The 17,290-nt window shown below is 49.4% G+C and overlaps 1 protein-coding gene across 1 annotated transcript; it reads left to right on the top strand.

Annotated features, from left to right (window-relative positions):
- Positions 1 to 2,907: 2,907 nt before the first annotated feature.
- On the top strand, positions 2,908 to 9,635 carry TCF23 (transcription factor 23). The gene is made up of 3 exons (XM_059080049.2): positions 2,908 to 3,245; positions 3,958 to 4,200; positions 5,995 to 9,635. Exons 1-3 carry the CDS (start codon positions 3,024 to 3,026, stop codon positions 6,172 to 6,174), a joined length of 645 nt encoding a protein of 214 aa, XP_058936032.1. The 5' UTR covers positions 2,908 to 3,023; the 3' UTR covers positions 6,175 to 9,635.
- The last annotated feature ends 7,655 nt before the right edge of the window (positions 9,636 to 17,290 follow it).

Genomic DNA, 17,290 nt, shown 5'->3' with positions numbered 1-17,290 from the left:
TGCATACAGGTCTTTTGTCTCCTTAGGTAGGTTCATTCTTAGGTATTTTATTCTTTTTGTTGCAGTGGTAAAAGGGAGTGTTTCCTTAATTTCTCTTTCAGACTTTTTATCATTAGTGTATAGGAATGCAAGAGATTTCTGTGCATTAATTTTGTATCCTGCTACTTTACCAAATTCATTGATTAGCTCTAGTAGTTTTCTGGCAGCATCTTTAGGATTCTCTATGTATAGTATCATGTCATCTGCAAACAGTGACAGCTTTACTACTTCTTTTCCGATTTGGATTCCTTTTATTTCTTTTTCTTCTCTGATTGCTGTGGCTAAAACTTCCAAAACCATGTTGAATAATAGTGGTGAGAGTGGGCAACCTTGTCTTGTTCCTGATCTTAGAGAAAATGGTCTCAGTTTTTCACCATTGAGAACGATGTTGGCTGTGGGTTTGTCATATATGGCCTTTATTATGTTGAGGTAAGTTCCCTCTGTGCCTACTTTCTGGAGGGTTTTTTATCATAAATGGGTGTTGAATTTTGTCGAAAGCTTTTCCTGCATCTGTTGAGATGATCATATGTTTTTTCTCCTTCAGTTTGTTAATCTGGTTTATCACATTGATTGATTTGAGTATATTGAAGAATCCTTGCATTCCTGGGATAAATCCCACTTGATCATGGTGTATGATCCTTTTAATGTGCTGTTGGATTCTGCTTGCTAGTATTTTGTTGAGGATTTTTGCATCTATGTTCATCAGTGATATTGGACTGTAGTTTTCTTTCTTTGTGACATCTTTGTCTGGTTTGGGTATCAGGGTGATGGTGGCCTCGTAGAATGAGTTTGGGAGCATTCCTCCCTCTGCTATATTTTGGAAGAGTTTGAGAAGAATGGGTGTTAGCTCTTCTCTAAATGTTTGATAGAATTTGCCTGTGAAGCCATCTAGTATGCTCCACCTTTTGAAGGGAGGAGTGTCAAAGAATTTGTGTACATAGTTTAAAACCACCACAAAAGGTATACATTAAATGAAAGAATATACATTTAACAGTTTGGAATGGTTGCCTATGATAGGGAATAGGATAAAAGGGAACAGATGGAAGGGAGGGAGGGAGGGAAGGAGGGAGAGAGGCAGGCTAACAAGAGGCCCTGCGTGGACCGAAAATGACAGTGTATACCGAATTCTCTGCATCTGGAGTTAAAAAAAAAAAAAAGTAACCCCGTGTGCATCTTTTCAGTCTCCTTTCTATATATTCACATAAGCACAAAAACCTTTATAATTTTTTTTTTTTGGCCATGCCATGAGGCATGTGGGATTTTAGTTCCCCAGCCAGGGATCAAACCTGTGCCCTTGCAGTCAATGGCAGAGTTCTAAACTGGAAGGGAGGACTGACAGAAGGGAGTCCGCCAGGGAAGTCCCTAAACCTTTATACTTACAGATTTTGTTTTGGGGTGTTTTCTTTTAAAATCCTGGCTGGGATCTTATTATACCTAGTGATCTACAACTAGGTTTTTTCACTTCACTGTGCATCTTGGAGAGTTTTCCCATGTCACTATACAGATGTCTGCTTCTTCTTATTACTGCATATCATTCCACAGAATGGATATAGCAAAATCTATTTAATCACTTCCTTATCGATGGACATTCAAGTGAATTTTACTTCTCTTCTGTTTTCCTTCCTCTCTGGTTGGCTGAATGTCTGTCTCTGTACCTCCACCTTTGTTCCTCTGTCCTCTCTGCACTTTCCCTTTACTTATTTTGTCTCTTCTGGAGTTCAAGATTGGAGGATAAGGGATGTGCAATGACTCTGCTGCAGGCAGGGGTGGTGACCTGAGGGCAGGCAGGGCCGACTGTGGCAGGCTTGCTATTCCTTCGGCCTGCCTCCTCCTAACTAGCTGAATGGAGGATCTGATGCAGCTCAGCAAACATCCTGGTCCTTGCCTTCAAAAACTTTGCACCTAGCAGGGGAACAGACATGTGAGTAACCCACCCAAGGCAGAACGGTGTAGAGTGAGGAGCAGCCTTCCAAGTCTCACTGACTGCCTGGGCTTTCATCCACCGCCATCACTTACTAGATGTTTGGCACTGGGCAAGTTATTTCACCTCCTGATACCTCAGTGTTCCCATCTGTAAAATGACAGTGTAATAGTCTTTTATTCTTAAGACTGATAAACAAGATAATACATGTACGATAAGATAAGATACATGTAAGATAAGATAAGATACATGTAAGATAAATAAGATAATACATGTAAAGTACTTAGCACAGTGCTTGGCATGTACTGATCTAGAACACTGAACTGTTAGGAAGCTAGCCAGGGTGTGGTTGTGCATAGAATGGGGTACCAATAAAACAGGGAGACGTGGGCTCTGGGTTCTGTGGGGTTGGAAGAAATCCTCACCAATCCTTTGGACATAACCCGAAGGATGGGCAGCTTTTCCCGGGGTAGAGCTGAAGGGAGGTATTCCAGGGGGACAGAAAGGTAAAAGTAAAAGCACTGAGGTGGAAATAAGAGGCATGTTTGGGGTATGGGGAGTAGCGCCCTCTGGCTGGAAGGTCATTTTCACTGGCAAGGGGAGGAAAGATCCTTTCAGGGATGTGCACAGCCAGGCTTCTGGCACAGGGAAGGGAGTTCAGGGCCCTTCCATGGACTTAAGCCCCAGAGCGGAAGCTGCAGGTCTATCCCAGGACCACAGTCAGGGTCAGGCAGGGATCCGGGAAGGGAGCTCCCTTCCCACCGTCCTCCTGCCCTCTACAGCAGGGGCCTCCTCCCAGGGCCTGGCCACTCCCCGCATCCAGCACCCCCCCTGCCTCTCAGCCGGTTGGGAGGCAGTCAGGAGGCTTTTCGCGGGGGCTGTGCCGGGTGGGCGGTTTTCCCAGAGCAAGGAGCGAAGCAGGACTGAGTTGGCGCTGGCTTCCTCAGATATAGACGTTGCTGGCTGGATGACCAGCCTGCCCCGCTAGCGTGAGCCCAAGGGCTTCCTCAGGCCCCGTGTTCCTGTCCTGGGGGGCTGCAGCATCATACCTCGGGGGTGTGGCATGTCACAGAGAGAGGCCAGAGGGGCACTGGCCATGCCAGGAGTAGGGAAGAGCCCGGCCAAGGCCACACCGAGGTTGCTAGCAGGCACTGACAGGAAGAGGAGCCGCCTGCGCAGGACAGGGCAGGACCTGTGGGAAGAGACCAGCTGGAGCAACCAAAGATGGAGCAGAGCTGCCCCAAGCCCTCGAGGGGCCAAGGCCAGGAGCCTGGCTCGTGGCCGGGTAAGAAAGCGGGGACCTGAGGAGGTAGCTGGGAGAGGCAGGCATGGGAGGGGCTGCGATGTCACCTGTGATGGCAGAGCCTCACTCATGGTTACTCGTCCTGCCCAAGAGAGGGGACGTTGGCCAACTTCCGCTCCAAGGCTCCATGCTTGGGTGGCTGGAGAAGTCAGAGCCGGTCTTAACCTGAGCGTGGCTCAGAGAGCTGGCCCAACTCCCTTCTCTCAAGGCAACTGAGACCCGGAGAAGTGCTATGTTTCTTAAGGTCCCAGAGCAGCAGTCAGAGACAGGGCCAGCACACTTTGGTGTCCTTTCCTCTTTACCACAGTTGCCTCTACATCTCAGGACCTGGCTGGGCCTAGGGTCAGCCCTTACAGAGCAGGGCAGGGCTGTGTGCTCTCCCCGTGGCCCCAGGGCATCCTGATAAGCAGGATTCAGACTTAGGTGTCGATGCAGCAAGGGCCAGGGGGAGGTACAGTGGAGGGTGGGAAAGAGTACAGGACTCTCAGTTCTGAGCCCAGATGAGGCCTTCTCTCCATTTCCTCTGCCGTAAAGCGGGGCCGGGCTGAGAGCAGACAAAGAGGGCAGGAGGCCCTTGGGTCTCTGTCGTTTGGCATGCTACTACCCTGGCAGGACACCTTGCCCTAGGATGCTCTTAGCAACCAGGGGCAGGGGGCGTCCGGTCAGCCCCACTCACCTGGGGTCCTCTGTGCAGAGTGAGGCCAGTCCTGAGAACGCTGCTCGGGAGCGGAGCCGGGTGAGGACCCTACGCCAGGCCTTCCTGGCCCTGCAGGCCGCTCTGCCTGCCGTGCCGCCCGACACCAAGCTGTCCAAGTTGGACGTGCTGGTGCTGGCCACCAGCTACATAGCCCACCTCACCCGCACACTTGGCCACGAGATGCCTGGCCCCGCCTGGCCACCCTTCCTGCGTGGACTCCGCTACTTGCACCCTCTCAAGGTAGGTCACGGGCCCGGGGCCTTGGGGAAGGGGGTTGGGGATGGGGGATACCGGACTCAGCCCCCCTGCCCTCGGCAGAGCTGACGCTGGGGCCGGCTGCTTCCTGCTCTCTCAGGGCGAGAGGAGCCGAGGCTGGCTCTTGGGGCTGGAACGACAGTGTTTCTCATGGGATGTAGTGGGAGGGATGGTTGGAAATGACTTCATGACAATATGGTTCCTCCAAGGGGTGGGCAATTCTTAGAGGCCCCAAGACTCCGGGGCACTTAGTGGTAGAGGAGAAAAGGGAGTAGTTTCCAGGGCTGGGGCCTGGGAAAGAAACCACACTTAGGAGATCCCTAGATTCCAAGGGGCACTGTGCCACTGTACAGTGCCTTGGTGTCCTTTGGACTTCTGTCTCGGGAGGGATCGCCCTTTGGAGAACGAAGCTCTAAGAAAGCATCACTCTAGAAGTAACCAAGCTGGGTGGGGGAGTGGCAGGGGCTGGGAAAGGGGGAAGGAGGGCTTCCTGCCTGCATCACTTACCAGACTGTCACCTACCTTTCCTGAACCTCAGTTTTCTTATACAGAAACGGAAGATAACATGAGTCTGACTTTGCTTCCAGGGTATGAAATGAGATCATGAAGGAAAAGTATGATTAACAATAATCATCATCGCAGTAACAGCTAACATTATCTGGGGGCTAAAGTTATGCCCAGAGCTAGACTAAATGCTTTAGTGCATTTTTATCTTTTAATCTGCACAAGAACCAAATGAGGATTTTAAAAAAGAAAATTAAAAAAATAGCAAAAGAACCCAATGAAGATTACTTTACAGATGAGGAAACTGAAGCTTAGGTAGGTTAAGTGGCTGAATGCAGTTCAGGCCCCAGGCTCATAGTCACTAAGCAGGCCCCCGGGGGTGGGGTGGAGCCCACTGTAAGTTGCTAACTGCGTGTGTGTAGCTGTTATAAAGGGTCCTCTTTGCCCTCTGAGGACAGCAACTTTATTTCTATGGAGGATACTTTTCACCATCTCTCTTCCTTAAACATCATAGTTCTGAAATGTCTTGAAACTTAAGATATTTTTCTTTCATATAAATACAACTAAAATGCAAGAATTTGAGACTAAAAGGGGCAACTCTGAAATGCCAATGGTGGCACCTGGTGCAGTGTCCCCGGGTGGCACGGTTGCTTGCTTAGCTGTAAGATGGAGGCCAAGGTGAGACCCTTGCAGGAAGCAGGTGATGCCTAAGTATGTTGAAGAATGAATAAATGAGAGCCCAGCTAGGTCTAGCACTCTGGCAGCTGGGTGGGGTGGGTTGGCTAGCCAGGAGCAGTGGCCCTGAGGAGGGCAGACCTCAGAGCCAAGTCAACCTGGCCTTTTGTGGGACTGGCCACGCTCCTGCTGGAAGGATGGGGAATCCTGGGAGGTCCCCTGCGTAGGGGGAGTGGGCAGCACTGACATCTGGGGCCACAGGCACTTGGGCCCGGGGCTGGGCAAGAGAGAGGGTCAGGACTGTTCAGTGTCAGGAGGAGCCTGTCCTTGCCCCACTCTGCTGCCCTCCCCACCATCGGGGGCTCCTCTTGGGGCCCTTGCTTTTCTCAGACGGCTCCTCCTGTGCCTCTCAGCCAGGCCCAGGTGGTCAGGAGAATTTGTGAGGCCACGAGCGGTGGTGAGCCCGGGACCGCTGTCATCGGAGCAGTCGTGGGGACGGGTCTCAGGGAGGGAGGCTAGGGAAGGCCCGGTCTGGGGTGCCGAAGACCCCGAGGGCTGTGCTAGTGAGCATGACCCTCATCCCCTCCCCATGTCTTGCAGAAGTGGCCGATGCGATCGCGTCTCTACGCCGGAGGCCTGGGGTGCTCTGGCCTTGACTCCACCACAGCCGTCACCTCGGGCCAAAGAACAAAGGAGGCAGAGACCGGGCCCCAAGTCTCTAGAGAGGCAGATGCTCTTCTTCCCACCAGGCCGCTCTCACCAGCCCCTGGTGACAAGTGATCATCACAGTCGCCCTTTTCTCCTGGACTGTGACTCAAGCTTAGGGACCTGGATTCTCTGCCAGGCCGTGCCTGTCTTCATTCTGCCTCTCTCCCGTCCATCTGATTCAGGCTCCACTCCCAGGTTCCAGCACACAGACCGGGCACAGCGGTGGGCACCTCTGTGACAGAGAGGACTCAGGAGGACCAGGGAGCACAGCCTCGTCTTGTCACCCACGGGTGATGCCCCAGCAGCTCCCTTGTGGCAGTCACAGGGAAGTGGGCAAGGAAAGGGTCTGACTGAGTTGGAAGTTGAGTTAGGGCACCGTCCCTTGCTTTTCTCCCCTAAGGTTCCCGCAAACCCTCTGGAGACTGCGAGAAGACAGACGCTGCTGCACGTGTACAGAGGGAGCAGCTGAGGCTGGCAGCAGCCGCAGGTGCCGATGGGAAAGCCAGGGGCCAGACAGGCTCTCGGCAGCCGTGAGTGTGAACAGGGCTGGGCCGGGGTCACATAGGTAGAGAGGAAACCGAAGAAGGGAACATACTTTGTTATCGCACTGCAAGACGCTTACCCAACATCAGGAATTTAGGAATTTTGTATCTGCGTTATGGTCTCGCCAGCCCCCTCATCACTACCTTTCCTCCCTCTCTGGGCCCTGCACCCTTCCAGCCTTCTCTTGCTGTGAGTTATATTTACAGGTTAAACCATAAAGCTTACATTGCTTACATTCCAGTATCCAGAGAAACTTTTACATAGTCCTAGCTGCCTAGTTTGAGATTTTATCCCAGAGGCAGCTCTACCTTAACTGAACCAGGCAGCACCTTAAGCCCTTGCGTTGGAAGGTTTTGATAGACTCAGTTACATCCTTGAAGGACCTGAGAAGGAGAACGTGTATCTTTTCCAGGGGATAATAATTACAATCTTCCATTATATTAGAAACCTAACCTCCAGGACAAACGAGATAGGCCTGGGTTCACTGGGTTCCTTGTATGATTTTGGCCAAAGGCCCCACTGGCTCAGGAGTTATTTCTACAATCTGTCTACAACGAGGTCCCTCCGGCCAGCTCCTCCCCACTGGCACTGCCCTCCCAGGCTCTCCCTGAGTCCTGCCATGGGGTGCCAGAAATCAGATAGTGCTTGAATGGAATTTATCTCTGGCCTTGTAGAAATACTTTGAGGAAAAATCAGTGTCCATCCATACAGAAAGTAACTTTCCAGATCAGCTGTGGCTTCAGATCAGGCACCTACAGTCCAGACAGAGAAGGAACCATCTTTTCGTTAAACTTCAGTGCCTCAGAGTGGGAAGGCACGGGCCAGGCCAACTGGAGTCCCAGCAGGGTAGCCTTAGACAGACGCCACCACTGCCATCATGAGAACGAATGAGATTCTGGCCGACTGGGCGTGGCCGGGGGGGTCTGAGCTCCTCCAGTGTGAGGAGCTGCTATTCCTCCACAGGGCTGGCCAGGGCAGCAGGGGAAAGGGGGCTGAGGGGGTGACTCAGCAAATTGGTGTGGAGGCAGAAAAGCAGACACAGAACGTCCCAGCCGCGGCAGCATGAGATGTGGGAGAGCGGCTGGGCTGTGGCTGAGAGCCATGGCGAGAGGGCCTCAGCCAAGGCCAGACTCGTAAATCTACCAAGTCTCTGCTGAGGAGCCCGGAGAGCTTGTGCAGAGCTGCTTCTGGGCAGCTGGACGGGGCCAGGCAGGGCAGAGACCAGGTGTGGGTGGGCACTAGCACAGTGTTCTTCCCAAGACCATAAAAGTCCAGCTCGAATGTTCTACGTTTAAAGCCAAAAGGCAGTCTCTTCCTTGTTGAATGTGAACGTGGTCAGAAGAGGAGCACGGGAATTTCCTCGTGAGCTGGTAGCACACCATCTCTCTCTGGGGATGAAGCTGGGAAAGCTGGCTTTGGGTGTGCATTGGGGTCCCCCCCCCAGCACAGAGCTTCTCCTGCTAACTCAGGTTTGGGAGCTTGCTCCATCCGCCCCGCCCAGACTCCAGCCTTTGCCTAGTAATGCCAGACCCTTCGGGAGAGGGGGGTCCACGTTACCCTGGTAGGAAAGACAAGGAGGGCCAAAGAAGGATGCAGCTGGTGGGGGGCTGGGGGAGGGCAGGTACCATTATTACAAGTTTCTACGTCTGTCTCGGGATCTTTCCAGGCATTTCCTTAGTGTTCTGGACAGTCCCCAAAGGGTCCAGAGACCGTCTCCTCCAGCCAGACAGCACCCAGCACAGTCAGGTCAGGAAGCAAAAGGACTGCCATGGGGCAGGCAGAGCCAAGGAAAGGACCAGGGGATGAATGGGAATAACCAGAGGAGATGTCAGGTTGGAGGCTTCGACCCACAAATGAACCAGAATCAGGAGTAACCCCCTTTTCCTCTGTAGCAGAGGAAGAAAACTACCCTCTCACTGGGAGACCCTGGGAACAGGGGTGTGTAAGAAAGAAGCTCCAAAAGGAACCAGGAGCCTGGATGACAAAATGACGCTCAGGTGGCCTGGCTCGGGAGTGAGAGGGCTGGCTGGTCCACTTGAGCGTCTTGTCCCACCTGCCCCGTCCCCAGGTGCCTGTGACTCTTGGTGGGGGTGAGGCAGCGATGACCAGGACAACTTCCCCAGGGCTGGATATGCGTGTGCTTTCCGAGAGGCAGCAGAATTACAGGGGAGAGGCTTCCATGCACTTTGGGAGAAGCAGAGCTGGCCAAGGGATATCTAAGTATTAAGGTGGAGACTGCAGATTTCACTAAATTGAGAACTAGAGTCATTAGAAATAGAAAAATCTAGTCTTGTCTGAGAAATTCCCTTTTGCTTCCTCTGGAAGGAGCCTGGCTAGGATGAGTCAGATGGCACTGTCCTCTCCCCTTTGTGGCCTAAACCCTAAGCCCAGGGCCCCTGCAATCTTGGTATTCGAGATCAGGGGTTGGCAAACTATAGCCAGCGGGCCAAATCCAGCCCCCGATTTTTTAAATAAGTTTTTATGGGAAAAGAGTCACACCTATTCGTTTACATATGATCTATGGCTACTTTCCTGATACAACGCAGAGTCAAATAGCTGCGACAGACAGTAAAGCGCAAAATGTTCACAGAGTTCCTGTGAAGGAACTCTGGCCCTTTACAGGAAAAGTTTTGGTCAGGGAACCCTGGGGGTCCCTGAGACCCATTCAGTGCCCTAAGTAGCCAACATTATTTTCATAATACAAGATGCGATTTGTCTTTTTTTCACTCCTATTCTCTCATGAGTGCAATGGAATTTTCCAGAAGCCATATGACATGTGATATTGCAACAACAGATGGAATGTAGAAGCAGATAGGAGAGTGCTCTCGATTACAACAGACATTAAAGGTATTTGCAAAAACGTAAACCAATGCCACTCTTCTCACTAAATATTTTCCAATATGGAAAATAATTATTTTTCATAAAAATGGTATCTCTATTCACATACAGTGGGTTAATTCATGTTATTTTTAAATAAATATTTCTAAGTCTATTTTACTTTCTAATATGGTAAATATCAATAGAAATTACCCACATAAGCAAAAGCTTTTCAGAGCCCTACTTTTTTAAGAACGTAAAGGGATTCTGAGACCAAAAGTTCTTAGAATCTCTGCCCTAGAATAGATTGGCGAAGGTCAAGAAAAGCACTTACCCCATCAATATGAGCCTGTATGTGACAGCTCTACCCTCTGCCTGGGGCAGACACAGCGATTCGGTCTTGGCCTCCGAGAGACAAGGGGCTTACGGTGAGGGAGGTGGGGGGGGGTGCCTGGCAGAATGTGGACAGATTGTCCCGAGTCCAGATCACAGTGAGGTCTCCTGAACGATGAAGGTGGGGCCGATGCCCTGGCGGGCTGGGCCTTCCTCAGGCACATCCATGGCCTCCTTGTCTCTGCTGCCCCTTGTTCATCTTCTCCGGAAACACAGCGGTGTCCACAGACAGATCCTGGGGAACACAGAGCAAAGGGGGGGGGGCGGGGAGTGAACGTAAGGCAAAGGGGAGGTGGAGGAACCTCCCCTTTCTCTTGCAGGAAAGGTGACCCTGCTTTGATCCCGGCTACAAAGGAGACCCACGAGGAGCAGGCCCGGGCATGAGCGCGGGGCTGGGAGGAGACAAAAAGCCCGCAGCTGCGGCGTCCCGGGGCCGAGACCCTGCTGCCCACCGAGCCCCCGCTCCCCCGTGGGAAGGAGCCAGGCAGCTGCTGCGGGACAGTCCAGCTCAGGCCCGTCACCAGAGAAAGGGGGGCTGCGAGGAGAAAGAAAAGGGAGGCACAGGAACCCAGGAGGCCCGACAGTAGCCTGAGAGGGAAGGGAGGGGCGATCTGACAACAGAGGTGCTACCGGGCTGTGGGTCTTGCAGTGAAGTCGCTTCTGACAGGACACGGGCAGGAGGGCGACGAGTTTCGGCAACACTGGGTAAATGGTCCGAGGGTTCAGGGTCCGGCCCCGCATTCCGCCTGAAGACAAAGCGCTCCTGAGGCTCCTCCCGTGTAACCAGGGCACACCCACGGCCCCCTGCTCTCCCCCTGCTCTCAGGGCTCCAAACCCCCAGTCCCTGCCCACCTCCTCGAGCTCCACCAGGAAGCGTGACTGTTCCAGGCACCCAGGAGCCCAGGATTGCCTGAGCTCCAGACTCCAGACCCCTGAGCGCCCTCCCTCGGCCGGTCCTTGTTTCCCTGCGCCCCCGTGCCACACCCCCTCACCACTGAGCAGATTGCCTTCCCGCCCCCCCCATCCCACTAGACTTGCAGCCAAGCATAGGTCCCATGACCTGGCTGGCAAGTGGCTTCCAAAAGCACCACCACGGTTCTTGCTTCGATGATGAGAAACCCCGGGAGTGAAGATCTATCTCCTCTTGGTTGAGCCTGGATTTTCTATTCCCCCCACCCCCAGACTGGCTGCTGGGGGCACTTGCCCTCCTTGGGGCTCTGCCTCCCGAGCCTCAGGTTTGGAGAGGAGCCCCGTCTCCCAGCACAGCTAGGGGCCAGCTGCTGAGCAGGGAAATAAGGGACATGGACCACCTCAACTGCCCAGGGCAGAGCAGCAGGATTAAGTGCAACCTACAGAAGACGCTGGAAAGACGGAGTACCCGACCACCAGCCACTGGAGGGGTCATGCGGACCGAGCGGGAACTAAGGCCATTGAATTAGCTGAGAAGTTATGAAGGGGCAAAGGCGATTGCACGTTTTTTAACCTGCAAAAAAATTGACAAATTATCAAATTATCAGATTACGAACACTCCTCCACATTAAGGATGCTGGAAGGAGAAAAAAAAAGTTGAGTAAATCAGGCTGGCCTAACAGCAGGTCTTTCAAGGTTTCAGGGGTCAAGAACGTCTGGGTTGGGTCCAAGTGGGGTGAACATAAGTTCTGTGTCACACATCCCAGAAACCACAGTTAACTGCACAGTGGCTGGCAGAGTCCCGATGAAGACACAGGTACACTCTCTCTATAGACGCAAACTTTGAATAGGGCTTGGAGAGGGATCCAGGTGAATGTAAAACTATCAAGATGTGATATGCTCTGAGAAGAAGTACAGTAGCATGAAGCAGAAGTTGAAGCAAAGCTCGGTTCTAACTGAAGTGTGATTATATGCCACGTCAGCTGGGAAGGGCTACATCTAATCACAGGAGGCCATTGGCCCTGACATTGGCAGGGCTGCCAGACATGGGAAGTGTCGGTCAGGGCTGGTTTAATGTGCCTCAAACACCGTGGCAATGCTCCACCAACTGGCCAAGGAGTTTCTCTTTTGACCAGTCTTACCAGGTGCCTATTGGCAAAAACATGCTGCCACCATCATTTCCCTGGACAGAAGGGCAAACCAAGGCAGACCTATTTTGCTTTTGGAAGGTTGTCATAAAATATGCCATTGACCCAGACAGGCAGGCCTCTCATACATTACTACAAAATGAACATTTACCTGTGCCTTTGAAAGTGGAACTCTGCGTGGGGAAAAAAATGGTGTTACTGAAAAATTATGAAATCCTAGGCTGTATTTTGATGACTACAGGACCCAGAGTTAACAGATTTTCACGGGGCTCCTGTTATATGTGAGCTATGGGAGCATTGGACGAGAAGACTGGATAGCTCTCTTTGAAAGGCAGTGACACTTTGTAGAAGAGATCCTGGTATTATAAATCCTCCCAAGAAACCAACTGTTAAAAACACTACCAGTGAAGTGATGAAGTGTGTTATTAACACCAAGCTTATTTAAGACCTAGAATGGAAAGGGGCTGGTCTCCTGCATATTAAAAGAAGCCAGAGCCATCAGTAGCCTCCCAGGAACAGTAAAAATCCTAAGCTGGTCCTCCTGAGGGGTTTTTAAGAAGGAGAAAAGTGTCTTTTCTGGCTTAAGAAGACACAGATATTGGCTGGGCTTTCTGCCCATCACCTTTGCTGGAGGATTTTTTCCTTTTCATTTTCTTTTCAAAAAAAAAATTTTTTTTTTTAAATTTTTTGGCCGCACTGCACGGCATGTGGGATCTTATTTCACTGACCAGGGAATGAACCCGCGTCCCCTGCACTGGAAGCACAGAGTCTTAACCACTGGACCACCAGGGAATTCCTGTATTTTTTTTCTTTAAAGCATTTCAAGGATGATCTTTGTACAAAGACAGAACTGGAATTGTTCAGAAGACCCCCTCTGGTTTCTTTACCAGAACTGTTCCACTTAAATTTACGTCCCAAGACAGGGAGCTCATCTATTTTAAACGACTCCTAGCTCTTTCTAAATTGCAAAATTGTGAAGGAAGATGGCTCTGATCTTGACAGAAAGATATCATTTGGGTTAATCATTTCTCCTATAGCTTTTATTTTTTCCCAACTTAATATGGTCCTGGATGATCACCTCATTACCTGGTGCAAGAATTGCTATTTTTAGGGAGTTTCATTCAATTTGCTCTCACTTATGGCAACTACACATTTATAGAAGGAATTTCTCCTGAGACACCCTAAACAAACATGAAGAAACACAGTAGGAAAGAGAAAACTTGGGTTTGTAAAAAGTCCTTGACCCACTGCTGAAGAAGAAATTTTATGCCTTATGGGGCTCCTGCATGAGTATCATATTTTCTAAGAAAGATTATTGGACTTCCATTTCTGAAAATTTGGTAAACTAATGTGCAGGAAAACCCTCCTGGTGCAGAACACTCAAAATGATGGATAAAAAGTTTTAAATGTTTTAAAATTCATTGCTGGGCTGGCAGAAAAGTGAGGGAAAGGAATAAGAAAGTATAAAACCAAAATTGTTAAGCCAGGGCCTCCCTGGTGGCTCAGTGGTTAAGAATCTGCCTGCTAATGCAGGAGACACGGGTTCGAGCCCTGGGCCGGGAAGATCCCACATGCCGTGGAGCAACTAAGCCTGTGAGCCACAACTACTGAGCCTGCGCTCTCCATGAGCCACAACTACTGAAGCCTGCATGCCTAGAGCCTGTGCTCTGCAAAAAGAGAAGCCACCGCAATAAGAAGTCCGCACATCGCTCGCCGCAACTAGAGAAAGCCTGCGCGCAGCAATGCAGCCAAAAAAAAAAAAAAAAAATTGGCAAGCCAAAACTGAAGCCAGTGTAGCACTGGTGGTATCTGCATGTTCCTGGTGCCCAAGGCCAGGGTTTTAAGAAGCCAAACCTGGGGACAAGAGACAAAAAGACCGGGCCCATACAAAATGCAAAGTTGGATCAAAGACTCTGTAATAAACTTGGGATCCCCAAACGCCAACATCCTCAGTGAGTAAAGGAGAGATGAGAATATTTGCCCAAATAGACCTTGACTTGGGGTGGAGGTGGGGGAGGGAGTCTCCCACATATTTCCAAGTCCTTAAAATTTGGGGGGCCAAAAAAGCCCCAAGTTTTAAGTGATCTCAATTTAGTAATGATTCTAAGCACAAGAAATTACAATTCTTCTCTGGAAGAACATACTTTAAATCAGGCATTGAAGGATTCCCGTGGATAAAATTCTGACAAACTTGAGCTCATAGCAAAGAGTTCTAAAAATCAGAAGGAAACATGCTGCCATAAGCAATGAGAGTGGAAACATTGAACTTGGGAGTGAAAGGATCACACTTGCAATGACTGCAGATATTGTAATTTTTAGGTACAGAATATACATTAAATATGTTTAATATGTTTAAAGAAATAAAGAGTATTTTGAAAAGACAACACAGGAACAAGAGGCTGTCAAACATGACCAGGCAGAATTGAAGGAAAATGTAGAATTTTTAGACATTAAAAATATAATATTTTAGTTAGAAATCCAGTAGATGATTAGAAACTGCTGAAAATAGAACTAACAAATTAGAAAATAGGTCTGAAAAAATCACTAGAATTCAGTTCATATGGACAAAGAGCTGGAAAATAGAAAAAAAAAAGAATATAAGAGAGTATCTTCATGACCCTGGAATAAGGAGATATTCCTTTAAAAAGACACAAACAGCACTAACCCTAAAGGAAAAAAATTGATACATTATACTACATAAAATTAGGAACATCTATTTATCACAAGATGCTGTTGAGACAGTGAAAAAAGCAAGTTCACAGACTGGGAGAGAATATTTGCAATACATATAATCAAAGGGGTTATATCAGGAATATACTTAAAAACCCCAATAAACAATAAGCAAAAGATTGACCACCCAATTATAAACGGGATAGAACCCTGACTGGAAACCTTTCTAAAGAGGATATCCAAGTGATCAAAGATGGTCAGCGTCAATAGAAATTAGAAATATGCAAATTGAAATCACGAGATACCCCTACACGTTCTCCAGAAAGGTTAATACCTGTATCTATTAAATCCAGCAAGTACACACCTAGGTATATACCCCCAAAATATGAGTGTATAAATGGCATCAAAAAAATACCCAAGAATGCTCATAGCAGCATTGTCTGTGATAGCCCCCAAACTGGAAACTTGTTTTTGTTTTCTATGGCTGCTCGGTGGGGCTGGACTTCAGCAAACCAGCTGGCACCTTGTTGCACTCCACCAGTAGGGGAAACCTGCCAGGCTGCAGGAGAGAGAAGGGACTGGCTTCTTGTGGTTTGCTTCCAGCAACAGCTCTTTAGGGCAGTTCAAGTTTCCAGCTTTTCCCCGTCTCAGAACCAATCTTACTGTGTGCATCAAAGATACCTGCACCCACTGTCCAGTACTCCTTCCTCTGAGGCCGGAGTTCCACCTCTTCCAAGCTTCTGGATTCCTGTTGCCTTTTTTAACCACTGCCCATCCGGGGGCTTCCTTCTGTTGCCACGTCTATGTTTCCTGGGCCCTTTCCTTTGGCCTTTGCAGTGCTTATAATAAATTCCCTCTGTTAAAAATAACTGGTGTGGTTTTTATGTTCCTGACTGGACCCTGAATGATATTACAGCCGTATCAATTCTTTCTGGCAAGTTTCATTCCTGACCTGCCTCCTGACCAAGAATGCATTGAACATCACTCCTCTTTCAAATAGGGCACCTGAGGGCTGCGACAAGGTTCACAGATCCTCACAGCCTCACTTGGTCAATTATCGATGGCATCTTGACGTGGTCACAGAAATCCCTCAGAGCCGGAGAGGAGAGCATCTTGGGCGTCTACAGCTGTGACTGCCTGCCAGGAGGACGAGGAAGGTCACACCAACCCTTATGAACATTCTCTGGCTGCGTGTTTTTTTCTCCTGTGAATGTGCAAGGGACAGTGGCCTCTCTCCTAAAGGCTCACAACCCTCCTCAGATGTTGCTGAGGAAACTGGATTTGAGAGCATCGAACTCCAGAGGCTCCCTGCTGTTACTATGGCCACCACTGTGTATGTTTGTGTTTAATAACGTCAGTGTAAAGGCTGATTCTTTAACCAGATTGTAAACATGTGTGCAGAGCTTGCCCAGCAAATGAACAAGAAGGTTGTGTAATTTGTGAGAAAAATAACGTGAGTTGAGACCTTGATGGGCCTTGATCTTTCAGCGTTCTTCCCCTAGCAGGCTTGCACCAACTGTTATGAATTATTATAAAGCCACTCCACTCTCCATCCCCCCACCCCAAATAAATAACCTCATGGTATATAATTTCCTAACCCACTTAAGTGCACATCTCCGTAGTTCCCACCATTTAAATCTGTGTCTCAATAAAACAGAACACAAGCTGCTTATTCAACAATCTATTTTTATTTACACTTTCAGCCAGAATATTCTCATAAGATTTTCCTATTGTATACATTCTAGATGCCAATCCTTTGGGTCTGCCCAGAGGCGTTATCCAACGTCTTGGGAGCTCAGCTCCTCACCTCCTCAAATGCAAGTTCCTATTCCCTCACTGCAGCCACTCACTCCTACGGCCATACCCTTTCACCAATAACTGCACCATCTCCAAAATCTCTGTTTCAAGCATTCTGATTTGATATTTTGATCCCTCTTTCCCATCCTTCCATCTCACCCAGGCTAGCGCTTGCGGTCCCATATTTCTTCTATCTTACTGAGGCCTCTGATTGTTTTACCGCCTTCTGTTTTACTAACCATCTTCCCCCATATCCTCACTTCCTCTTCATTCATCTCAGATTCCATGTTCATTATCGTAATCGCTCCCTTGCTATTACCCTTCTCCCTTGCCCCCTCCCCCTCCATTGTTTTTGCTTGACAGCTTCCTAACCTGATACTATCTTCCCACTCCGGGCCTGAGCACAGCTGGAGATGAAACCACAACTGTGGCCCCTGGCTTCCCTTGAAACGTTCACCGTAAACCTCAAGTGGGACTCAACATTGCAGCAACCTTCCCTGGTATGTTTCCTTTCCCACATTCTGACACACTGATTTCTCACTTCTTTTTTTCTACTGGAGTCCTCTCAGCTTGTCTTCACCACGTACTTCATGAGAAAACAAGAGCGGTCAGGCAGGAACTCCTCCATCGGCATACCATCAACCACACCTACCACTTTTCCAGCTGTGCCCACGCTCACGATGGACGAAGCTTGTCCTCTGTGTGGGCCTGAATCCCACCCCCTCTTGCCCTTCGGAAGGGCCTCACTCTTAAAAGTATTTCCTCTGCCTCCTTCTGCATCCTTGGCTTTTTTCTCACCACTAGATAGTTTCTCCCACTTTTATCAGCCTACAGATATTCTCTAGTATAGCATCTCCCACTAAAAAACCCTTCCTTGACCCTGTTTCCCCATCTGCCACCACATTTCTCTG

This window comes from Kogia breviceps, chromosome 11 (assembly GCF_026419965.1).
Source record: "Kogia breviceps isolate mKogBre1 chromosome 11, mKogBre1 haplotype 1, whole genome shotgun sequence".
NCBI lineage: Eukaryota > Metazoa > Chordata > Mammalia > Artiodactyla > Physeteridae > Kogia > Kogia breviceps.
This window is presented reverse-complemented; position numbering and strand designations above follow the sequence as displayed.